Source organism: Rhinichthys klamathensis, unplaced genomic scaffold (assembly GCF_029890125.1).
Source record: "Rhinichthys klamathensis goyatoka isolate OS25496 unplaced genomic scaffold, OSU_Roscu_1.1 h1tg000645l_1, whole genome shotgun sequence".
In the NCBI taxonomy this organism is placed as follows: Eukaryota; Metazoa; Chordata; class Actinopteri; order Cypriniformes; family Leuciscidae; genus Rhinichthys; species Rhinichthys klamathensis.
Window position 1 is genome coordinate 72,231 of NW_026607091.1, and position 20,384 is coordinate 92,614.

Here is a 20,384-nt window from a genome sequence, read left to right on the forward strand (position 1 = left end):
CAGCCCTATATGTACTGTATGAAACGGAGTCGGACACTGATGACCCAGACAGCAACATAGTTCGGCCCAGATCCGGCCCACATCTGGTACACATGGATTCCTCACGTGTTGTCGCGATTTTCTTGAAGCTCCGCCCTCTTCTTGAAAGGGGGCCGGGAGCACCAGCTCATTTGCATTTAAAGAGACGTTTTTGCTCACCCTCCAAAAGTGGAAATTTTTACATGTTATAAAAATGATCTGTGGGGTATTGTCCATTTTGAACTAAAACTTCACATACACACTCTGGGGACATCAGAGACTTATTTTACATCTTGTAAAAGGGGCATCCGATGTCCCCTTTAAGGCAATTGTAAGATAGCATTCTATGCATATATCGTGTGACCTGTCAATCAACATTAGAGCACCACCCTCAGACTGAATAACGCAAGGACATTAGAATTCTGCCAAAAGTGTGTCTGGTGTGTTCAGTGATTACAATACAGGATAAAGCTTAAATTTTTTGTTTTATCATAAACTAGTGCTAAGATCCAGAATGTGCCCTATACCTAAATGTATGGTCAGTAGCTGCTACTGCTATACACACAGCAAATTTAAAAGTGATCCCCCACCCCCGGTGTTATTGGTAATACCAGTGTTGTCGCAAGTTTATATATTGGTGTGAAAATTTCCTCACCATGACAACAACCCTATTTCAAACCCATTAGACTTTCGTTCATCTTCGGAACACAAATTAAGATATTTTAATGAAACCTAAAATAGAATTCTGTCTATCCACTGATCAGAACTTGGTAATCAGAACTTTCATGCTCCAAAACGATCAAAGTCATCCATGTGACTCCAGTGGTTTAATCCTAAATCTATGAAGTAATGTGATTGTTTTGGGTGTGTATTAAAAGTATTTATTCACACAATATCTTCACTTCCGCACATCTGCAAAGGTCTCCGATGTGCGTTCACAGGAGAATCTCTTTGGCTGTTAACATGAGAGCAGACATTCTTGTGATGCAACCGGTCCTGGAAGTGCTGCACTGTTAATAGCAGAAAAATATGCTCTTCTTCTTCCCTAGGCTTTCAACGGATGGGCAGTAATATCTGGGGAATTATTGAAAAAAAAAACTTAATTTGTGTTCCAAAGTTGAATGAAAGTCTTATAGGTTTGGAATGTGAGTGTGAGTAAATGATGACATTTCTGAGTGAACTAACCCTTCTAGAGTTGATACAATCATAGATCAATATATATCTCACTAAAACGCATTGAAAGATACCCAGCCCTAGTTCCTCCTGCACCTACCTGATCTTGATCGACATCATCGTCACCAGTAATGATAATCCTCTTTTCGATTCTTGTCTCGGAGTAGCCTCCTTTCACCGTCTACAAAACAAAATGACATACATTTTCAATCCTCCACGAAGACCTATTCTATACAAGAGGCTAACAGCATATTTTAGATACCTTAGTTACATGTGTTGTAGTGGCTGATGTTACGTTCTCAGTAACCATTAGAGGAGAACCATCTCTACCTAATGATCCCAAGTTCACCTGTACAAGATTATAATGAAATAAACACTTGTCAAAGCAAGAAAACTATAAGCTAGGGACTTTCATACATCACAAATAACGCAGACCATCTGAAGCAAACTCTGGAACGAAAGTTGGAAATACAAGCAACAGACAGAAGGACAGGGCAGAAGCCGAGACAGAAGAGGGTTTGGAAACTCAAGTTCACCAGATGAAAGAATGGACATGCTTACAGGAGATACTCTCTCTGTCATAGAGTATGCAGCCTCTCGCATACCACTGATACCGTGGTCCTATGAGAGCAAACAGAGAAGTTACAATCCAGATGAGATCCGCCACTGTGCAGGTAAGTAACAAGAGAAAGTAATTACACTTACTTATGTAATTGATGATAATTGACATAATCACAGTCTTCACAGCATGTTCCTCTAACCTATCACACAGTGACATTTCTCCAGTAAAGTATGTATGATGAGCTAAAAGGTCTTTACCGGGTCTGCAATCTCCATTATGGTCGTGGTGACCTCAGAGCCATTGGGCTGCGTCTCGATCTTGACCTCGGTCTTCCTTAGAGCTTGGGAGGCAATGATTTCACTGCTCTCTCTACTTAGAGGATGGATTGGGGGTGATTCAGAGCTCTCCCTTCTCATCGACTGGGCATTAGCTTGTTCTTTAGATTCTTTCCTCATGGCTTGGGCAGCTTTCACAGAGCGCGGAGCTTTCTTAGGTACAAAAGGCTTGGGAAAGAAATGAAACAGATCAAGTCGAAACCTGGGAGTGATCATGAGATTTAAGAAGCACAGTGGCAATCAAATGAATTTAGCAGCATATGGTGAGTCATGGTTAAAAAAAAGAAAGAATAAGAAGCAATGAAAAATATAACATAATTGTGAAATCAAAGAAACCAAACCTGAACTGACTGACTGAACTATGGAGGGCAGCATCAAATGGAATGGAATTAGCATCAATCAACAACTCAAATTCCAATGCAATTTCATGCTTTGCTTTGATGCCCTGTAGAACGCGAGAAAAAAAAAATGGGACGTGATTGCATTCATCAGCACATTTGCACATTTACACTAACCAGTGATTGGGTGAGCCAGCAACTTTGCTAAAAGAGAAAGGATGCTTGTCTACCTCCGGTTTACGTTCCTCCGGTGGCTTCTGTTCTACAACGGGCTTTGGTTTCTCTACGGGCCTCTGAACTTCTACATGTTCCTCCTCGGGAAGGTAGATAGGATCTGCTCCCAGTATAAAGGCTGGATGAGTGGGACGGTCAGAGAGGCTAAACTCAGCTGAGAAGTCTTTCTCCCCCAGCTCAGTCATGCCTCTAGAAAATTCCTCCATACCCGTTTGGAAGTCCATGAGCACAGTGAAGTCCACCTCAGCCTCCAGGCTGGACGTTGAGCTAACGGTGATACTCGAGCATTTGCGCTCAATGCCCAGGTGAGTCTCCTTCAGGTACAGAGTGTCTGGGTCAGGGTCATCTTCTGATACTGATCCCAAGCGTCTCTCCCAGGGCTCTCTCTGAAGAAGCACAAAAAGAGATCTTGGTGCAAGGAACCAGCTGTGCTACAAGAGCAAATGTCGACTGACAGGTAAAACAAGGCAATATAATGGATGTTACATCTTCTTCACATGACAAGAATGAGACAACATTGTGGTGACTGATGGTAAACGAGTCTAGTAGGGATGCAGGGGTTAGTTCAACTCAAAAGACTAGCTGAAATGTCAGAAGTGTTACATGTCTCTGAGGAAAAACTGAGACTATAATATGCTGATAGAACATTTTCACCCTAGGGTAGAATACTGCACATCTGTATTTGTATGTCATATAATATTCCTCTGTAGGACATTTTTATAGACATTTTTTATGACTTCGTGTTAAATTCATGCTAAGTGTGGCAAGCCTAGGACTTGCCAAACAGTGCCAATGAATCAATGCATGTGGTGGATGCATTAAATGACATTTCTGTGTAGGACTGTTGTGTAGGATGGTTTGGATCATGCAATCATGCTGTGATGATGAAAGCAAAAGACAGAAGGCAAATTGTAGTGCTTATGAATACATAAATGTGAAAGCCAAAGATTTTGCAAGATTTTTAGCAAGGAGGTAGCAGTGGATGAGTGGAAAAATGAGGCACCTGGGCTTCCTCCTGAGGCTCCGCATGAATTGCTGGAGTGGGAAGGGGCTCCTGGAATGTGAGATGAAATAATAGGAAGAGCAATGCAAAGTTAGTGCACTGAAATTTGAGATAACAGGGAAGGAGCCCAGACTAGGCCCTGAACCAACAACCAGACATTTATATAACTGATCGAATACACTGACTGACACAGATACAAATGAGAAGTCGTTACAGTGTGAACTACAGCGTACAGCACATTGCACCACAACAATTGAAAAGTTAAAATATATTATGGCAGCTGGGTGCAATTTTGCACTAAGTGCCACTAAAGAGCCTTTTAATCAATCAAACCAATATATCTATAGTAAACATCATGATACCCAAAGAGCAGTTTTGCAAGGTTATTCGTCAGGCTCTTCTAATCCAAAGTCTTTCTACTGCCAGAACAATGTTACATCAGCACTTTTTCTTAATTTCATTTCTTTCAGTTTCAATGTTGAGTGAAATAAGGTAGCATCTGCTTTGACAACAACAGTTGTCTATGGAAACTGCTGCTCAGTGGGTGTTTGCATAAAAAAAAGAAAAAGCCATCAAGATTCCCTGCAGTTTGTTACAAAATAAACTGAACAATTTCTTTCCCAGCCAAGTCAAAGAACAAATGCAACATCACTAAGAATTAAGCTAGGTATATTATCTTCTAAAACAGCTAAAACCATTCCTTGTTAAATCAACTTTCAGAGCCCTTCTCATGAACAGTACCATGGCCATTTTTGAAAGTCTTGCAGAAGCCCTTTTGTTTGCAAAAATGGCACTTTAGCATAACAGTATGGTGCACCGGCCTTTAATTCCTTGCAACAACCATTCCCTACATGCCTGGTAAGAGGGAACCAGAGAAAGAATGTTGGAAGGAAAGACCGCATATCAGGTGGAAAGTTAGTGGAACGGAAGCCTGAAGCTTAAGCAATGGAGATTATGTGGAAGATCCTAAGTGTTTCTCAAATGCGCAAGCAGATGTCGAGCTGTGCAGAGGAAGGAGAGGAAAAGAAAGTGGCACATCCTCATCCAATCAGACAGCGGTTATACTACCTCATACATATCAGCCAATAGTAAGATTAGACCAAAAAAAACGACTATTCTACTCATCTCTCCTCAGAAACAGGTTTCTTATGTTTTACCGACATGTGCATTATACAAAACTATAGATATGGATGTGCCTGTTTCATGCGATGCTTTAGTTCCTGTGAGTGACAAGCAGATTATCAAGCAGTTGTTACCACTGATTTCCTCTTGGAAGATTCCATGGTGGAGCTCTTGTGAAGATTGTTGCCAGAATCGCTTTTGGTGACTGGTTTGGTACGTGTTTCTCTTGCCCACTGGGATTTCACAGGTGGGTATAAAGGGGGAATCTGGTCAAAGGCTGGAAATGCTGAATTGGTGGGAAAGTCAAACATAAACAATGGATCTTCAAAAAGAAACTGATCTTGTTCGATACTAAGTCTGTGGTCTGCACTGTTCTTGAGATCTCTTAATTGGGGCCTGTCTTGGACAGACTGTCGGCAATATTCTCTTACTTCCCTAATGTGACAATTACTCATCCAGTCTTGCTTGGAAAAAGTTCCAGTGCTTTCTAAAGCTGCAGAATTTCTGGGCTGCAACAAGCCATCCGGGGCATTCTCGAACCCAACTTGCTCTTCCTTAGAGTTGGTCCCTTCACTTTCTTCAAATGATCCCGAAATGCTCTTCTCACTTGGTTGTCCTTGCAGCTTGGCTCCTTTATTGCCTTTCAACTTCTTCGACCTCTCAGGCTTCAGCGGAACGATTCGTTTCACCTCAGACTGTGATGTGTCGCTTGCAGTAGAATCGTGTCTCTGGATTGTTGAGCCTTTACTTTTAGGATCTGGTTTAGACATTTGTCTTTGTAAGGTAGCTCTGGTGTTCTCGGATTCTTTTTCATAGGATCGTCTCTCCCATCGGCTTTCATTATATCGATCTCTCATATATTTGTCTATGGCTGCATTTGGAGAAGCCTCTCCGAAACTTCTCTCTACATACCTTGCTAAGTCTTTATTCGTGTTCTCGTCTTCTCTATTGGTTAACCCCATGTACTTTTTATCGCCCCAGAGTCTCTCTGTTGCATATTCATCGCATCCATTTGTATGAATGACATTCTCTGACAAAGATCTGTCCTGCGGATGCCCATTATTATATGCTCTCTCCTCCAATGAACTGGCGCCCTGGAAATGGTTGTACCTTAAAGCAGGGCTTTCAGCACGATTTCTCAGGGGTTTCTCTGGTGATAGGATGGTTTCTGTTGAGGTCCTTTTTACTACATTTTGTTTTTCTCTCGTTTCACTGTGTGTAGTGATGGTTTGTTCTCTCATTCTGTCTTCTGTCTCTCTGTTGAATCCAGTGGCTAATGAAGCTACTCTAGGACTCCTGCTCTTTTCGTCTTTTTTACTGAGGGGCAGGTCTCTTTGACAACCATCTTGCTTCTCAATCAATAGGGACTCCTCTGAGGCCTACATATCAATAGAGTGAACAGTTTCAATGGCCTGTCAATGCCAACACTCCCTCTACTATAACTTGTATGGCGCATATCTTTGCCATATGAATCAGACATAAACTTATGATACAAGATAAGACAAGACAACAATTTTTGATCTGAGGAGGGAAAATTCATATTATCAAATGACATGTAAAATGTTGGATGGATGTTCTAAAGTTAAACAAAAGGGAGACATTTATGTACATAAGTACTTAATGTCATTTGGTTTTATTATCAAGCAATACCATTGTCTTTATAAGACTAATTAAAGAAAATGCATTCATGCTGTGTTCAAATAAACCACTCCAGCCAGATTAAGATAAACCACTCCATCTATTAAAGTTCAATATTGCTGCTAGCACTTGACCAGAGGCATGACATGAAATGGTTCAACAGCATCCACTTAAAGAGAGATTAGTCACATGAAAAAGAGTGCATGAATAACGAATCAAGCATTTGGCACTAAATCCAAAACTGGTACTGACATAAATCTGAATAATCGTCATCAGGAATCTTAAGGCAGTATAATTTTTTTTAGCATCTTTCTTTTTAAAAAGTCACCCCACAATACAATCCCTTGCAGGTTCTATTTACTCACAGATTTTTTCTCCGGAGTGCTACCGGATGAAGCTCCAGAGAGACGTTTCTCTCTGTGGACCAGTTTGCTGTTGGGCTCTCTCAGCGCTCTTTTCAGCTCATTGATGCTGGCTTGATGTTTTTGCAGCACATCCTCTGGTTTATCCAGGAACTGCTATAAAACAAATAGGTCAATCGGTTGAACCACTTACCTCCAGCAATTACTTAAGTGAAGGCTTTCTGGAGACCTGCACAGTTGTTTAAAAAATGTTTACCTAACAGAGGTGGGTACATACAGTAAGTACGCAAATGCAAACATCAGGCATTTGCTCAAGATAATCTTAAGTGTAGTTCTGTTCTTATAACAAATGAATTCGCCTCCCAGTTATAAATGTATGTTGAAATAATAGAAAACTCTAATAAACCAATATGAAATGCCACTGAAGTGCATCAAGTAATATGAATGAAGGTATCTGTTTGATCGCTTTAGATCGGACATTATTACTTTTTTCAAGAGAATATTTTAGACAAAACATTTTACTCTAACACTCTAAAATACTGTGCATAGTAAACAACCAGACATAGTGTCGCCCCAGATCCGGGCCACATCTGGTACATGTGGATTCAACACGCACCAGACATGGGCCGGATCTAGGCCGACACTATGTTGCTGTCTGGGCATTGTGATGCCTACAAATAATGACAAAATGAACCCGTCTAAATAGTTTGAGCCCTTTTCTTTATGCCAAAAATGACCACTACATCTTTTCTTCAACATTTAAGACAACAAAGCAGCACATAAAACATGAAACATGCTGGTGTAGATGACAGATGTCAGATGGACTGCCATCTTGGCTCAATTTTCTGTCACTTCCACTAGAAGACAATTACAGAGAGTGAATGCTCAGGCAGTTGATCGATGAGAAACAGTACCTCCTGTTTAGGACGTGGGGCCAAGTCCTGGTCCGACTGGGATAAAGGGGTGGTGGGGAAAAGGGTATGTTGGTGCAAGCCAAGGAACGGAGGAAGAGGCAAAGTGAGGTAGTGGAGACAGAGAGGCAGAGCATGGTTGAATTCATAAAGCAGGCAGCCAAACAGAGAGAGGAACTCTCATACAGACATCGATGTTAGCCATGGAAGTACAGAGAGTGAAAGCGGTTGTGCCACTGCCTCAGATTCAGTGTTTTAAAGTTGTCTTAGTCACATAACATTGAGCAACCCATTGTTCCTCTCTCTCTATCTCTATCATCAAGTTCATTGACACAAATCACCTGATCTTTCTTTTCATTATTCATACATATCTTATGAGGTGCAGACTGGCATGTACTGGATATTATCCGTGAGCATGGATAAGCGATACACCAATGACATCCCTAATCTCTACAAAACCTCTCCAGCACAAATCAAAACATGAACTGTTCTGCAAGTAGTCTAAGTCAACTCTGCAAGTAGGTGCTAAGTCTAGACTAACCTGGAAGTATAGCAAAACATAAGCTCTGTTTCTGGAGAATGTCCCTGAGCTCCTCCTTACCAAAAAAAAGAGAGTGTACTGTGATACTCCGATTAATGAAAACAGATGGGGAAAATGGGGCTCATTCACTAATAATTTGGCACAGACAATTTCTCATGCAAAATGGAAAGCAGGCCATTCCAAAACACAAACAGTTTTATATACTGTAGGCCTACACTATATGTGGTTGTGTTTTGGACCATTATAATAACATTCATTTTATTTTTAACTGGCATTAAATTGTTCCATTAACTATTAGTAACTAAGACAGCAACATAGTGTCGGCCCAGATCCGGCCCACATCTGGTACACGTTGAATCCACATGTACCAGATGTGGCCCGGATCTGGGCCGACACCAAGTTGCTGTCTGGGAAGATTTTAGAAAGGCTGCATTCTGTACAATAGTAGGCTAAATCAATGCCTAAATTGCTATTTGGTGATCAGTTACTATTGTTACTCTCTGCTAGAACAGCCTAGTGGCAAAACTAAAGCAATTTCAGAGGCAAGTGAAGTTTGACATAAGATTACAAAGGTTTTTTTTAGATAATGTGCCCTGCTGAATCGCACGCAATAAGACCAGGAATGTGTATTAAGTAAATACAGAATCAGCAGTGATTTCCCATTGACTTTAAGTAGGAAAAAAAGAACAACGACAATCAAAGTATAATATCCATCACATGAAGGCTGGAAAACTACATGGAAAACTCCTGGTGGCTAACAACACAGCAATCACGTTGCTATTTTTTCGAGGCACTCTAAAGCCATACTAGCAGTGTGTATGCAGATTTAGAGTGCAATTGAGACAATGACAGACAGACAATTAGACACACAGATAGATAAATCACGCTAAAAATACCTCCGTCTTAGAGTCTACAGGAGAGCCTGAGTCCTCCCTCTGTCCGCGAGAAGAAGCGAGAGAGAAGCGATAGTTAGAGGACAGCAGTGAAGTGTTAGAAGCAGGGAGAACAGTGCAGAATCTGAATTAGACTGAGGAAACTAGCAAATAGGGAGAAGAAGGTGAGTGTTCAGGCAGATTTGTAGAGAGGTTGGAAAGTTCAATTCAAAAGCATTGTTGACAAAACAGGCAGGCATAAAAATATATTTAAGATTAAGTCAGGGGCAGAGAAAAAAGCCAAAGGTAGGAAAAGGTGTTGGAGTGGAAGACTTTTAATTAAAAGGGACAGCAAGGGAAGTGTTAGTTTAACTCAATGTGATTGGAATTCTTGAAACTACAGTAGTTATTTGAATCTGCTAGGAAGAATATTTACATATTGCCACCCATAACGCAGAGACAATTTGAACTTAAACCTGCTTCTTTCTCATAGAATACTTTAGTAACTTATTAGAGAAGGGAAAAACACAACTAAATGAAGAAGCTGACACTAAATACGGTTGTGTGCACAGAACCTTGAGCTCCATAGTCTTAGAGGGAGTGGAGTCACTCTCTAGTCGCTGATCTTCAGCTTGTTCATGATCTTGGTCCAGGTCCTGTTCCAGACTGGGCTCCAGGTAGTCCTGGTCCAGCTCATCTCTGGGAAGACTAGGCACAGGCTCGCTACAGGTGTGCTGGGAGAGTCGGTCCATAGTGTCCCCTAAAGCTGACTCTGAAAGTGATACAAAGAAATAAAGCATGTAGGGTAAGAAACCCAAGTTGTGGTAGACATCTCACTTTCTAGAAGCTTGTTCCACCACAGCCCCCTTCAAATCTAAAAGGAAAGTCTAAAGTAGATGACCTCACAAATATAGAGTGGGGTCCAAAAGATGTGATCACAACAAAGTCACACAGCAGTCAGTTTTAGACCAGGCAGGTTTCTGTTGATCAACAGGGGTCAACTCGTGTGACGAACTTGAGCACGAGCAATATCTGCATGGGGATTGGCAGATCATGCCAATTCCTAGTGATTTAACTGGAAATTCCGCAGAGCAACGTTACATCATTATTTTAATATGCAAAACTGTTACCCAATCATAGCAGGGGGCGTTTACTTCCACGTCTTGAGTGTGACGTCCATCAAAATGGAGTGTTCGAAAGAGAGGGTCAAAATAGCTTATCACTTCTAAATTAGGATGATTTTTTATGTAAAAAAGCTTGAGGAAATTATAAGTGGACCTCATAGAACATAAAAATTAAAAAAGACATCCCTTTAAGACGTTCTGCAATTAATGTTTGTTTTTCAATTCAATGCTTCACTCCAACCACAGGCGCCGATTTATGTTTCTGCAGGTGGATGCCCACACTCCATACACACACACGTGCAAATACCAAATATAAAACACATTTCCATGAGCAAATGATAACTGAGCTAATTATACACATACGCAACAAATGCCCCATAAAACATTTTAATATTCTCATTACTCAGTAATTAATTATAGCCTACTGTTAGTTTTTCAAGAGTACGCTACAGTCATTTTTTTCCATTAAATGGTGCGCTTGATGAATTCATTACACAAAAATTGTCTTGTGAAGAGAAACGCATGGACTGTAAATACATTAACAACCAAACAAACGAATCCACGAGTGTTTTCGCGAGTCGCACTCTCGCTGATATCTGATGATCAGTAGCAGTTCAATAAATAAAATAATTAAATAAATACCTATTTACAAAAAGCACTTTACTTTACTGAAAAGCAACTAAGTAATAAAATAACTAGAGAATTGGCTGACTAAAATCAGTATGAAAACGCTATCTTGTGAAACAAAGGTACGCCTAAATCCGTAATTTCTTTACAATTTAAAGGTACACTGTGTTATTTCATCAGTCAATCGTGAAAGTCTAGTGGTTGAAATCTTCTGGCAACATTAAATCCAGGAGAGAAGACGATTCTAGAGAAAGAATAAGTAGAGATTCATGAGTGCACAAAGTTTGAGATTGCGCACGTAACATCTGAGCGAGAGCAGAGCCATGACATATTTGAGAACGCGCGTCCAGTTTTGTGCAACAGTGAAAGAAATCCGCCTGAAAGTAAATCCGCCTTACAACATTTTACATTGAAATAAAGCCATAGAAACAGCCTCAAATAACAAGAGAATGAGAAGAAAGTCACGTCTGAAAGCTGCAATCCTTTTTTTTTTTTATTGGTTAAAATGAATGGAGAATATCTCGTGTTTTCCCGTGGGTGCTCAAAAACTGTTATTTTTATCATTTGTAATGAAAAGTCTGTGTCAAATCTTAAAACTGCAATTAAAAATGCTTTTTTTACTTAATGATGTCAGACTTTCAGACCTCACTGTAGTTCTTTCTAAAAACAGATTCAGTGAACAGAGTTTTTAGCAGGAGAATGTGAAAGCTTTCAGTGGGTGGATATCATTTTCACTTAATGGGTAAAACATTTGTAGACTAAATGAAAGGTCAAAACTTGAGGTACCAATTCAAGTACGATTTGGGCAATTAATGCATTTTGTGATGATCATGGTATCAGAGAAATACTTACCTCCATCTATGCTGCGGGACAGCAGATACCTCCTACTAATTGATCGTTCAAATTGAGGAGCTGGCCTGTCAATCAAAGCACTGGCCTGGCGAGTCTGGGCTTGGGTCCGCCCACTGTAGCGGAACTTCGAGCCAATCACAAGAAAACCTTTAGGGGGAGGCTCAGGAGAGACCAACCTATAAGAGAAATACCAGAAACAATGTTAGAAAAAACAATGTAACATGACAGAATGAGAGTGGATTAAAAATTTCAAGTGTCTAAGCCCAAGTCAGGCCTGTCAGCACTTTTTAATGCCATCAATGAACAGAGCTGGAGTCAAGACCAAACACTAAAAGACCAATATTACATCCCTAAGATCTGTTAGTCTAAGAATTAAGTTCTTAATTAAAAAATTGTTTTCAGACTTAGACCATGACTCTGATTGGCTTTTGGTTTGGATTGGATTTTCCCTGAGCATTTCGATACGCAAAAATGTTCATAATGACATGGCCGTCTGGAATGAAGTGTTCAACATGATTTATATTCAGAATGGTAAGCAAGCACCGCTTTGTTTACGGTTTTTATATCCACAGTCCTAGTTTGGATTTCTCTTTCTGTTCGACCCCAACTTTTTTGACCCAGATGCACGCGTCGTGAGGCGATATAACACAGACGTCTTTCGTCACCGCTAGTTCTGTGATGTCATTTTGCTGTGTCATGGCCTATAGGCCAAGGTCATGTTTAAGCGGAGACTCCAACTCTGTCAATGAAGGTACAAAGAAACAAAACAAGACCCAACACCTGCATTCTCACACTTAAAAAAAAAGACTGTGCCCAGTGTTGTGGCAATGGTAATAGAACAGTGAGCGGCGAGTGCCTACCTGAAAAATGTGTGGTGTTCAATGCAGACCTTCCACAAGCGCTTAGAAGCACGGTGGTTGGGAAGCTTGAAGCCAATGGTGCTCTCAAACTGCTCGTACTGGGAGTGCAGGGGAGTGTTGGCATGTGAAGGGGAGGAAGTGGGGGGTGTGAAGGGAAAGCAGAGTTGTAACGTGTTACTTGACAGGAGAATTGACGAGGTGTAAAATATGTGCTGCTAAAGCTCAGATCAACCGACAGGGCACAATTCTGCATGCCTTTATTTATCCAAACAGAATTTCTAAAGAATGCTGCAGAGAAACTGCATAAGAATGAGAGTAAATATTAATATCTAAAAGATCAAGGTCCACAGAATGGAGCCTGTTATGCTGATAAGATGTTGAACAGTGAAGCATCTTGAAGATATTGTCGAGCATTCATATCTGACCCTCGCACATAACGTGCAGAGTCAAAGAAATACCATGCTTTTGTGATAGACAGAGCCGGGAATCCCATTGTGAGAGGAAAATCAAAGAAAATAACCCTGTGAATTCACACTGCAGAATCCTTAACACTTAATAAAGACCTCTGCAACTTATTTTGCCTTCTTTCGTTCCTCTCTCCGCATTGAATTGTCTCCTAACCTCATCTCTTCTCATTTTCTGCTTCTCTCTCTGTCTCTGTGCCCACTAGGCAAAAAAATTTCACAGCTCAGCCTAATGTTTTAAAACCCTCATCCTTTCCACACTCAGCAAGCTAGCAAACACTAAAGAGCAGAACCTCAAACAATATAAGTAGTGTTTGTTGAGACATAATTAAAGACTTTTTTTTTAAATGGCGTAATTAGAAATGTGCTTAAGAAATATTTTATTTCTTTTGTGCGAAGCGGTGGAAGAACACCCACACCAGTCTTCAGAGCACTGTGTAATTTGAAAGCCTGAATAGTGATTTCAAATACTCGAAAAACGTCCCATTCTTTTCTAATAAAACCACATCATGCAGATTATCCGCCCATTTTCTCGCCCACAGCATTTCTTCACCCACAGTCTTAGTACGGCATCCTTAGCTAGCTAATGCTTGAACATGCATCTACGAGTGCAATCTAACAATAAAAACCTGGAAAATCTCAAAAGACCTTTTTCTCTACCTCTCCAGGACGGATTTTGATGTAGAAGTTGCTTCTCTTGTAGGATATTTTGAGGATCTTAGGCCAGGCAAATCGGTTGATACGCAGTCGGTCTCTATAGATCAGGAGTCCACTGGCACACACTCCCAGCATGATGTCAATGCCTTCAGAGTCCTTTAAAACGCATAAACACACAAAAACAAATCTAGATGCTTAGCTTTTTTTAGTCACATTTCAGTTTCAGACTGTCAATGGCACACCAAGGGGTTATTGTAGGATTTCATCCTATGAGATCTGAGCCTGTAAAATTGCAAAATTGGATCACAGGTCTGTTCTAATAGGGTCGTGGACTGCAGGGGAAAACATTGTTAAATCCCAAAAATTTAAATACAAATAACCATATAATCATGCAGAGTTGGGATGGCAAAATAAATAGGCTTATCTTCTTTCAAAAGCCATGAGAAGACACTAACAAAATCTCTTTTTGACATCAATTTCTTCCACCTTGCAAAGGGCGTGTCCAATCAAAATTCGAATGCAAATTCGTATGTCACTTGGTACTAGAACTACTACAATTGCCATTTCTGGCCCAGTGTGTGTTTCATGTGTTAGGCTGGTAAATCACTTTCTTTTCTCGTTGTTCTTTTCAGCCCCTGAACAGGAACTATAATCACCTATGCACCAAATATACAGTTTATAATGTACTATGTACAACAACACGGACACTCTATTCAAGCAGAACCATTTCATAAATCACAGCATCATACCTTAGCATGATGGAGATCAACGCCATACATGGAAAGTTTCTTGGCGTTCTCCAGGAAGTTGATCTCAGCCTCTGCAGGACTCATGCCCCTGGGCACAGGTCATCATTTTGAGAATTTCATAATTAAAAAAACTGTATAAAAACATGTCACTTACATTACATGTTGCTGAATATTTGAGCTATTTAATTGCTTGCTATCAGTATCTATAATTAGAGCTTTCAATTTAATTTAATCTGTTAATTTAGAGTTTATTATTTAGTGTACATTTATTATTATTTAGTGATACAAATGTATCCCTTGGTTACACTATATTTGTGTTACGGTGTAATTATACATTTAAGTACTGAGTAATAATAATGAACCACATGGGTAACACTTTACAATCAGGTTCCATTAGTTAACCTTAGTTAATGCATTAGTTAACATGTACTAACCATGAACAACATCTCTGTTCAGCATTAGTTCATATTTGTTAACGTTAACTCACACATATACTAATGCATCAATTTACGTTAACAGCACAGTTAGTTAACATTAGTTAATGCATTAGTTAACATGAACTAACCATGAACAATGCCTGTAAATAGCTTTACTGTTTTGTAAGGTTAACTTACTGTACATATTTACATTAGTTTACGTAGCAGTTGACACACACTAAGTATGAACATTTCTAACTCACCAAGTTACCCTAAATGTAAAAATACTGTTGTGTACCTTATCAACACTCTTTCATATAATATATAAGGCATTGATTTGTTGGTAAACATAATTCTACAGCGGGAAATGTTGTATGTTGTATATGTTGTTCATGTTTATACGCACTTTACTATCATTACTTGCATTCAAATAAGTATTTATTAATGCATTGAGTGAAAAGTGTACACTATTTCAACATTAACTGATGTGTTACTAACATTTGTAGACGCTTTATTACCATTAATTACCATTAATGAAGCATTTATTAATGGAATTTATAAACCTTATTGTAAAGTGTACACTATTCAACATTAACTGATGTGTTACTAACATTTGTAGACTCTTTATTAACATGACTTAATAAAGTTGTTCATCAACACTCTTTCATATTTATAAAGCATTGATTTGTTGGTAAACATAATTCTACAGCGGAAAACAAATGTTCTTTACAATAAGGTTCATAAATTCCATGCAATTTATGAACCTTATTGTAAAGAACATTTGTTTTCCGCTGTAGAATTATGTTTACCAACAAATCAATGCTTTATAAATATGAAAGAGTGTTGATAAGGTACACAACAGTATTTTTACATTTAGGGTAACTTGGTGAGTTAGAAATGTTCATACTTAGTGTGTGTCAACTGCTACGTAAACTAATGTAAATATGTACAGTAAGTTAACCTTACAAAACAGTAAAGCTATTTACAGGCACTGTTCATGGTTAGTTCATGTTAACTAATGCATAATGTTAACTAACTGTGCTGTTAATGTGAATTGATGCATTAGTATATGTGTGAGTTAACGTTAACAAATATTAACTAATGCTGAACAGAGATGTTGTTCATGGTTAGTTCATGTTAACTAATGCATAAACTAATGTTAACTAATGGAACCTTATTGTAAAGTGTTACCACTATAGGATTAGGGTGTGGTTAAGGTTAGATGCGTGTAATTATTCAATTCAATTCAATCAAGTGTTACCAGGAATTTTCAAACCGTTTAAATACGGTACTTTATATTTTGTGAGCCTAGACCTATCTTGTACAAACTGACTAGTTAGACTGCAAAAATGGCTTGCTGTGGTTTGGGTCAGGATATAAAACAATATATTAATTTATTAAGATTCTAAAGTCTATTCAATGCTTTAATCGTCTACCCTAATAATGTTATGTCTTTAGGTTATCTTCATTTGGGGGACTTTCTCAGCAAACACTGATAAATGTGATTAACTGGGATTATTCAAATTAATTAATCAGCATATCACGTAATTAATATGACTAAAGTGAATTGACAGCCCTGGAAACGACTGCTCCCTCTGCAGGCCAGCTCTTCTCACCTGTAGGTGCGGTGCAGCTCCATCACCCTCTCCTCCAGCTCACGGGTCTGATTGGGGGCGAAGCGAAACTCGCTGATGTAGTCTGGCCCGTGTTCCTCTGGGTCATAGTCTCCCAGCTCAGCCTGAACGGCGTACGAACCCAGCAGAGCGTGAGTGACGAACGAGCAGGGCAAACGACCTGACAGTATGTCGTCCCTCAGCTGCAGACACAGGTAATACCTGTCCATACAAACACACACGCAACGATCAAATCACAAAGTTATTTAATCGCTTTAAATTACATTATTAGTGGTCATTTGCCTTTATATATTTATACCATTAATTAAAGATACAAGAAGAAACATATAGATAAAAGACACAAGAATACACAACGGAGTGATATGCGTACCGTGGCTGAAGTATTTCAAGTGAATTAGTCTTGGAAGTCTAATACGTTATATCTATCAGGGTTATATACAGTTAACAAAAACGTTACTTTTCGTTACTTGAAATAAAATAAACATTAACAGAAAAAAATATATTTTTTAAATCTTACTATATTAAACTTATTAATTTATTTTGTCTAGTTGTCTAGACAAAAGTTCTCATTTTCATTTAGTTTAACTTGATGTACTAAAAAAACTAAAACTAGAAATGAAAAAAAAGTATAAAAACTGCATGGACACATACAGTAAGTACAAAAAAAAACTAAAAAATAATATTGAAAAGGGAAAAGATAAAAATAAAAACCAAATTCAAAATATGATTAGTAAATTAAAGTATATTAGAATCTCACTGATTTGTATAATTAATTTACCATTAAAATTAAATTAATGAAATATTTTTACATTACACTGAGGACAATTTATAAATTATTCTATAATATGATTATATTTGTAAGAATATTCTTATGAATATAATTATACAGTATTATAGATACATACTCAAACGCATAAAATATATTTTTATATATTATTTAACATTATTATTATTATTAACCATCCATCCATCTATCCATCCATTTTTTAAAACTGCTTGTCCTATGTAGGGTCACAGGTATAATAAAAAAAAATTTGAAAAAAATTATTATAATAAACATTTTAATTTAATTTAATATTTTCTCCAAAATTAGGTTAATGTGGGTCCATTTCCTTAAATAGTGCCGCTATCAAAACATCACAACCAGCACAGCAACACTGGCTCAACCAATGACGTGAATTTAGGGTGGAATTATCTGTTTTGCGGACTAATGCCAGACAGTGGCAGTGTTCGGCAAACATTTTTAAAGACCGTCTTTATTTTTGCCACAGAAATGACACATTTCAGCTTGAACATGTTTACACTCACCGTGTGATGTCTTCAATCAGCTGAGACGGATCGGGAGGATAAAATTTGACAGCAAAGGAGAAATGCCAGGGACCCACTAAAAACAATCAGACACAAACTCACATTCATCATCAGATTCGGGCGACCAAGGAGGTTACAGAGCCAACGTATCTTATTTTCCTGCACTTACCACGGATTTGTTTCTTGATTTCTTTCGAAGGATCTAGCCAATTCTGAAAGAGAGAACAAAAATCCCTCTATCAAGCAGGTCACACTGATAAGCAAATGCCGCAGTTTCAGCACAGTCTCCTCCACGGCAGGAGCAATCACCTCATACATATTCTGTAAAATGGTCAGCGCATTAACATTCTACAGCCACAGGAGCACTAAAAGAGTAGATAAATGTCATCTCCGGCGCACCGCACTCCAGTAAGGTCACCCAAAGCCTGGTGACACACGGACACATTTAATGCCAGCTCATCTCGGCCCAGAGGAGATGAAAAGAACTGCATTATTCACATCTCACAGTATCAACGTTCATAAATGACCACTGATATATGTAATATATAAAAGCAGGAGAGAAATAATCTCAGAAACTACTTAAAGATTTTTTCTGGTTATTTTTATCTGCCCACCAACCCTGCAAATGTCTTCATACTGTAACATAAATCTTCTACATTATTGTGAAAAATGGCCAATTTCTGTTCCTGCCTTTACAAGTTTCTCAGACAAACCTTGCACTCTCCGCAGGTCTCCCTGCCCATGCTTGATACATGTGGCTTTCAAACGGAAATCATTCGAACTGCAGTGTGATCATATTGGTTGGCCTGGGAACAATCCCCGCTGATCGCAGCAGCAGGCACAAGAGTCTCGACTGGGAAAAAGAGCTAAGTGGAACTAGACTGGGATAGCCGTGGCAGTGCAGGCAGGGTCATTATGGCTAAACTAAGACTGGGGAGTTCCTCAAGAACATTTCAGTCAATCAAATCCTGCCTCTAACAGTCTCGGTCACAAGGACTCTCAGAGCCCATTACCTCAACCCATGTATGTGCACGACAAAGCCAGTCATGCTCGATTTTCAAATAAAGAGCTCATGGTAAAGGGAATAGAAAATATACAGATGCTCTTGTTAAAACGAGATCGTGTATATTGGTCAACATACCCTGTTGTCTATAGTTACAAATAAGGAAAAGCATAAGATTGCTTTGGATGTTTACATTTGAAAACAAGTTAACAATCAAGTTAATCAAGTAAACAATCAATAACTTAATCTATAGCATTTATAGGACAGTTTAAATTAGGAATAACAAAAAAGTGTCATCAGTATGTGCTCTGTTAAGTTACAGCAATTAGATATAAGAGAAAGTCTGATCTGTCAACTCAGGGTGTTTGGCATTCCTTGTAATTTATATGACAATATTGATTTGGTCTTGGGAGAATAGATCTGCTACACTGTAAACCCGAATAAGTTGGCACAACTCAAAAAATTTAAGGCAATAAATTGAGAATTAAGAAAAATTTAAGGCAATAAAGTTAAGAAATTCAAAGTTTAAGTAAGCAGAACTGACATATTTTTATTTTGTATTTTGTATTTTTATTTTGTATTTTATTTTGTATTTGTACATTTGAATTGTTCTTAACTTGAAATGTTTGAGTACACTAATTCATACATTTAACTTAAAATTTCATGTAATCTCAATGTGAACACTTTTATTAGTATAAACTTAGCTAGCTTTAACAAGCTAGTTTGCTAACATACTATTTTGTTAACTTCTTAACAATAGTATGCACAGTAACACTTGCAGCAATATAAAGATTTTATTTGCTCTCAAATCAAGCTCATGCACCACTTGTCACCATGATGGTAACTATCCTAAAACCAACATTAACAGAAATTCTTCTAAATTAGCATAACGAAACATTAATCATTACTAAATCACCCGCTTAACATTAATCTTGCACAAAAAAAACATTGTATTACACTTAATTTTAGCATTTACTCTCCCTTTCGAGTGCCATCGGCAAAGCATGCTGGGAAATATACATCCCAGCCGTTTCAGTTAAACTTAAGTTCGTCTAAATTAAAAGAAATAATTTCATAAAACTCAAAACAATGAAACAGTTCAGTTTACTTAAAATATATCCATTCTGTGAACTTGAAAGAAAAAGAAAGTGCTAAATACTCATAAAAGTTAATTTGACTGAACTAATTAGTTTAATTTAAGTTTTTCCTACTCAAACCAATTAAGTATTTTGAGCGTTAGGGTTTACAGTGTACGCTGCTGCTGCAAAGCAAGTACGGGACGTGCTACTGCCAATACATACACGACGCGCTGCTGTGAGCAAGATATGCTGCTGCTTTACGATATAGCGTACATGAATTACCCGTGGCAGATCTATACAGGTGGAGCTGGGGAAGGTGGAGGGTTTCTGAAAACAAGCTGCAAATGCTACAGCAAATGCTGAACAAGCATTTGAAGGTTGAGCAGCGAGCTCATTGGCTACTGATACAGCAGGGACCAATCAGCTGTGCCCTGCAGAGAATGATGTGATTGCAAGCAGATTGGGTTAAAACCCTCTGGGCTTCTTCGTCCGAAAATGACCG

At 38.6% G+C, this 20,384-nt stretch overlaps 1 protein-coding gene across 11 annotated transcripts in view; it reads right to left on the bottom strand.

Moving 5' to 3' along the window:
• si:dkey-178k16.1 (band 4.1-like protein 1) overlaps positions 1-20,384 on the bottom strand; it is a 73,176-nt gene that overhangs the window by 9,439 nt on the left and 43,353 nt on the right. The window contains exons 5-22 of one of the 11 annotated variants that reach the window (XM_056241449.1): positions 17,970-18,012; positions 17,801-17,876; positions 16,475-16,693; positions 14,443-14,530; positions 13,697-13,849; positions 12,573-12,670; positions 11,713-11,888; positions 9,685-9,881; positions 9,134-9,172; positions 7,700-7,735; positions 6,789-6,941; positions 4,920-6,164; positions 3,664-3,714; positions 2,657-3,046; positions 2,011-2,256; positions 1,753-1,812; positions 1,454-1,540; positions 1,292-1,372 (exon numbers count right to left, since the gene is read on the bottom strand). In XM_056241449.1, the coding sequence (XP_056097424.1) occupies positions 1,292-1,372; positions 1,454-1,540; positions 1,753-1,812; positions 2,011-2,256; positions 2,657-3,046; positions 3,664-3,714; positions 4,920-6,164; positions 6,789-6,941; positions 7,700-7,735; positions 9,134-9,172; positions 9,685-9,881; positions 11,713-11,888; positions 12,573-12,670; positions 13,697-13,849; positions 14,443-14,530; positions 16,475-16,693; positions 17,801-17,876; positions 17,970-18,012 (3,438 nt within the window). Of the gene's footprint in view, positions 1-1,291; positions 1,373-1,453; positions 1,541-1,752; positions 1,813-2,010; positions 2,257-2,603; positions 3,047-3,663; positions 3,715-4,919; positions 6,165-6,788; positions 6,942-7,699; positions 7,736-9,133; positions 9,173-9,684; positions 9,882-11,712; positions 11,889-12,572; positions 12,671-13,684; positions 13,850-14,442; positions 14,531-16,474; positions 16,694-17,800; positions 17,877-17,969; positions 18,013-20,384 lie in introns of those variants that run through there. The other 10 variants (XM_056241447.1, XM_056241446.1, XM_056241453.1 and 7 more) reach the window with 10 other exon arrangements.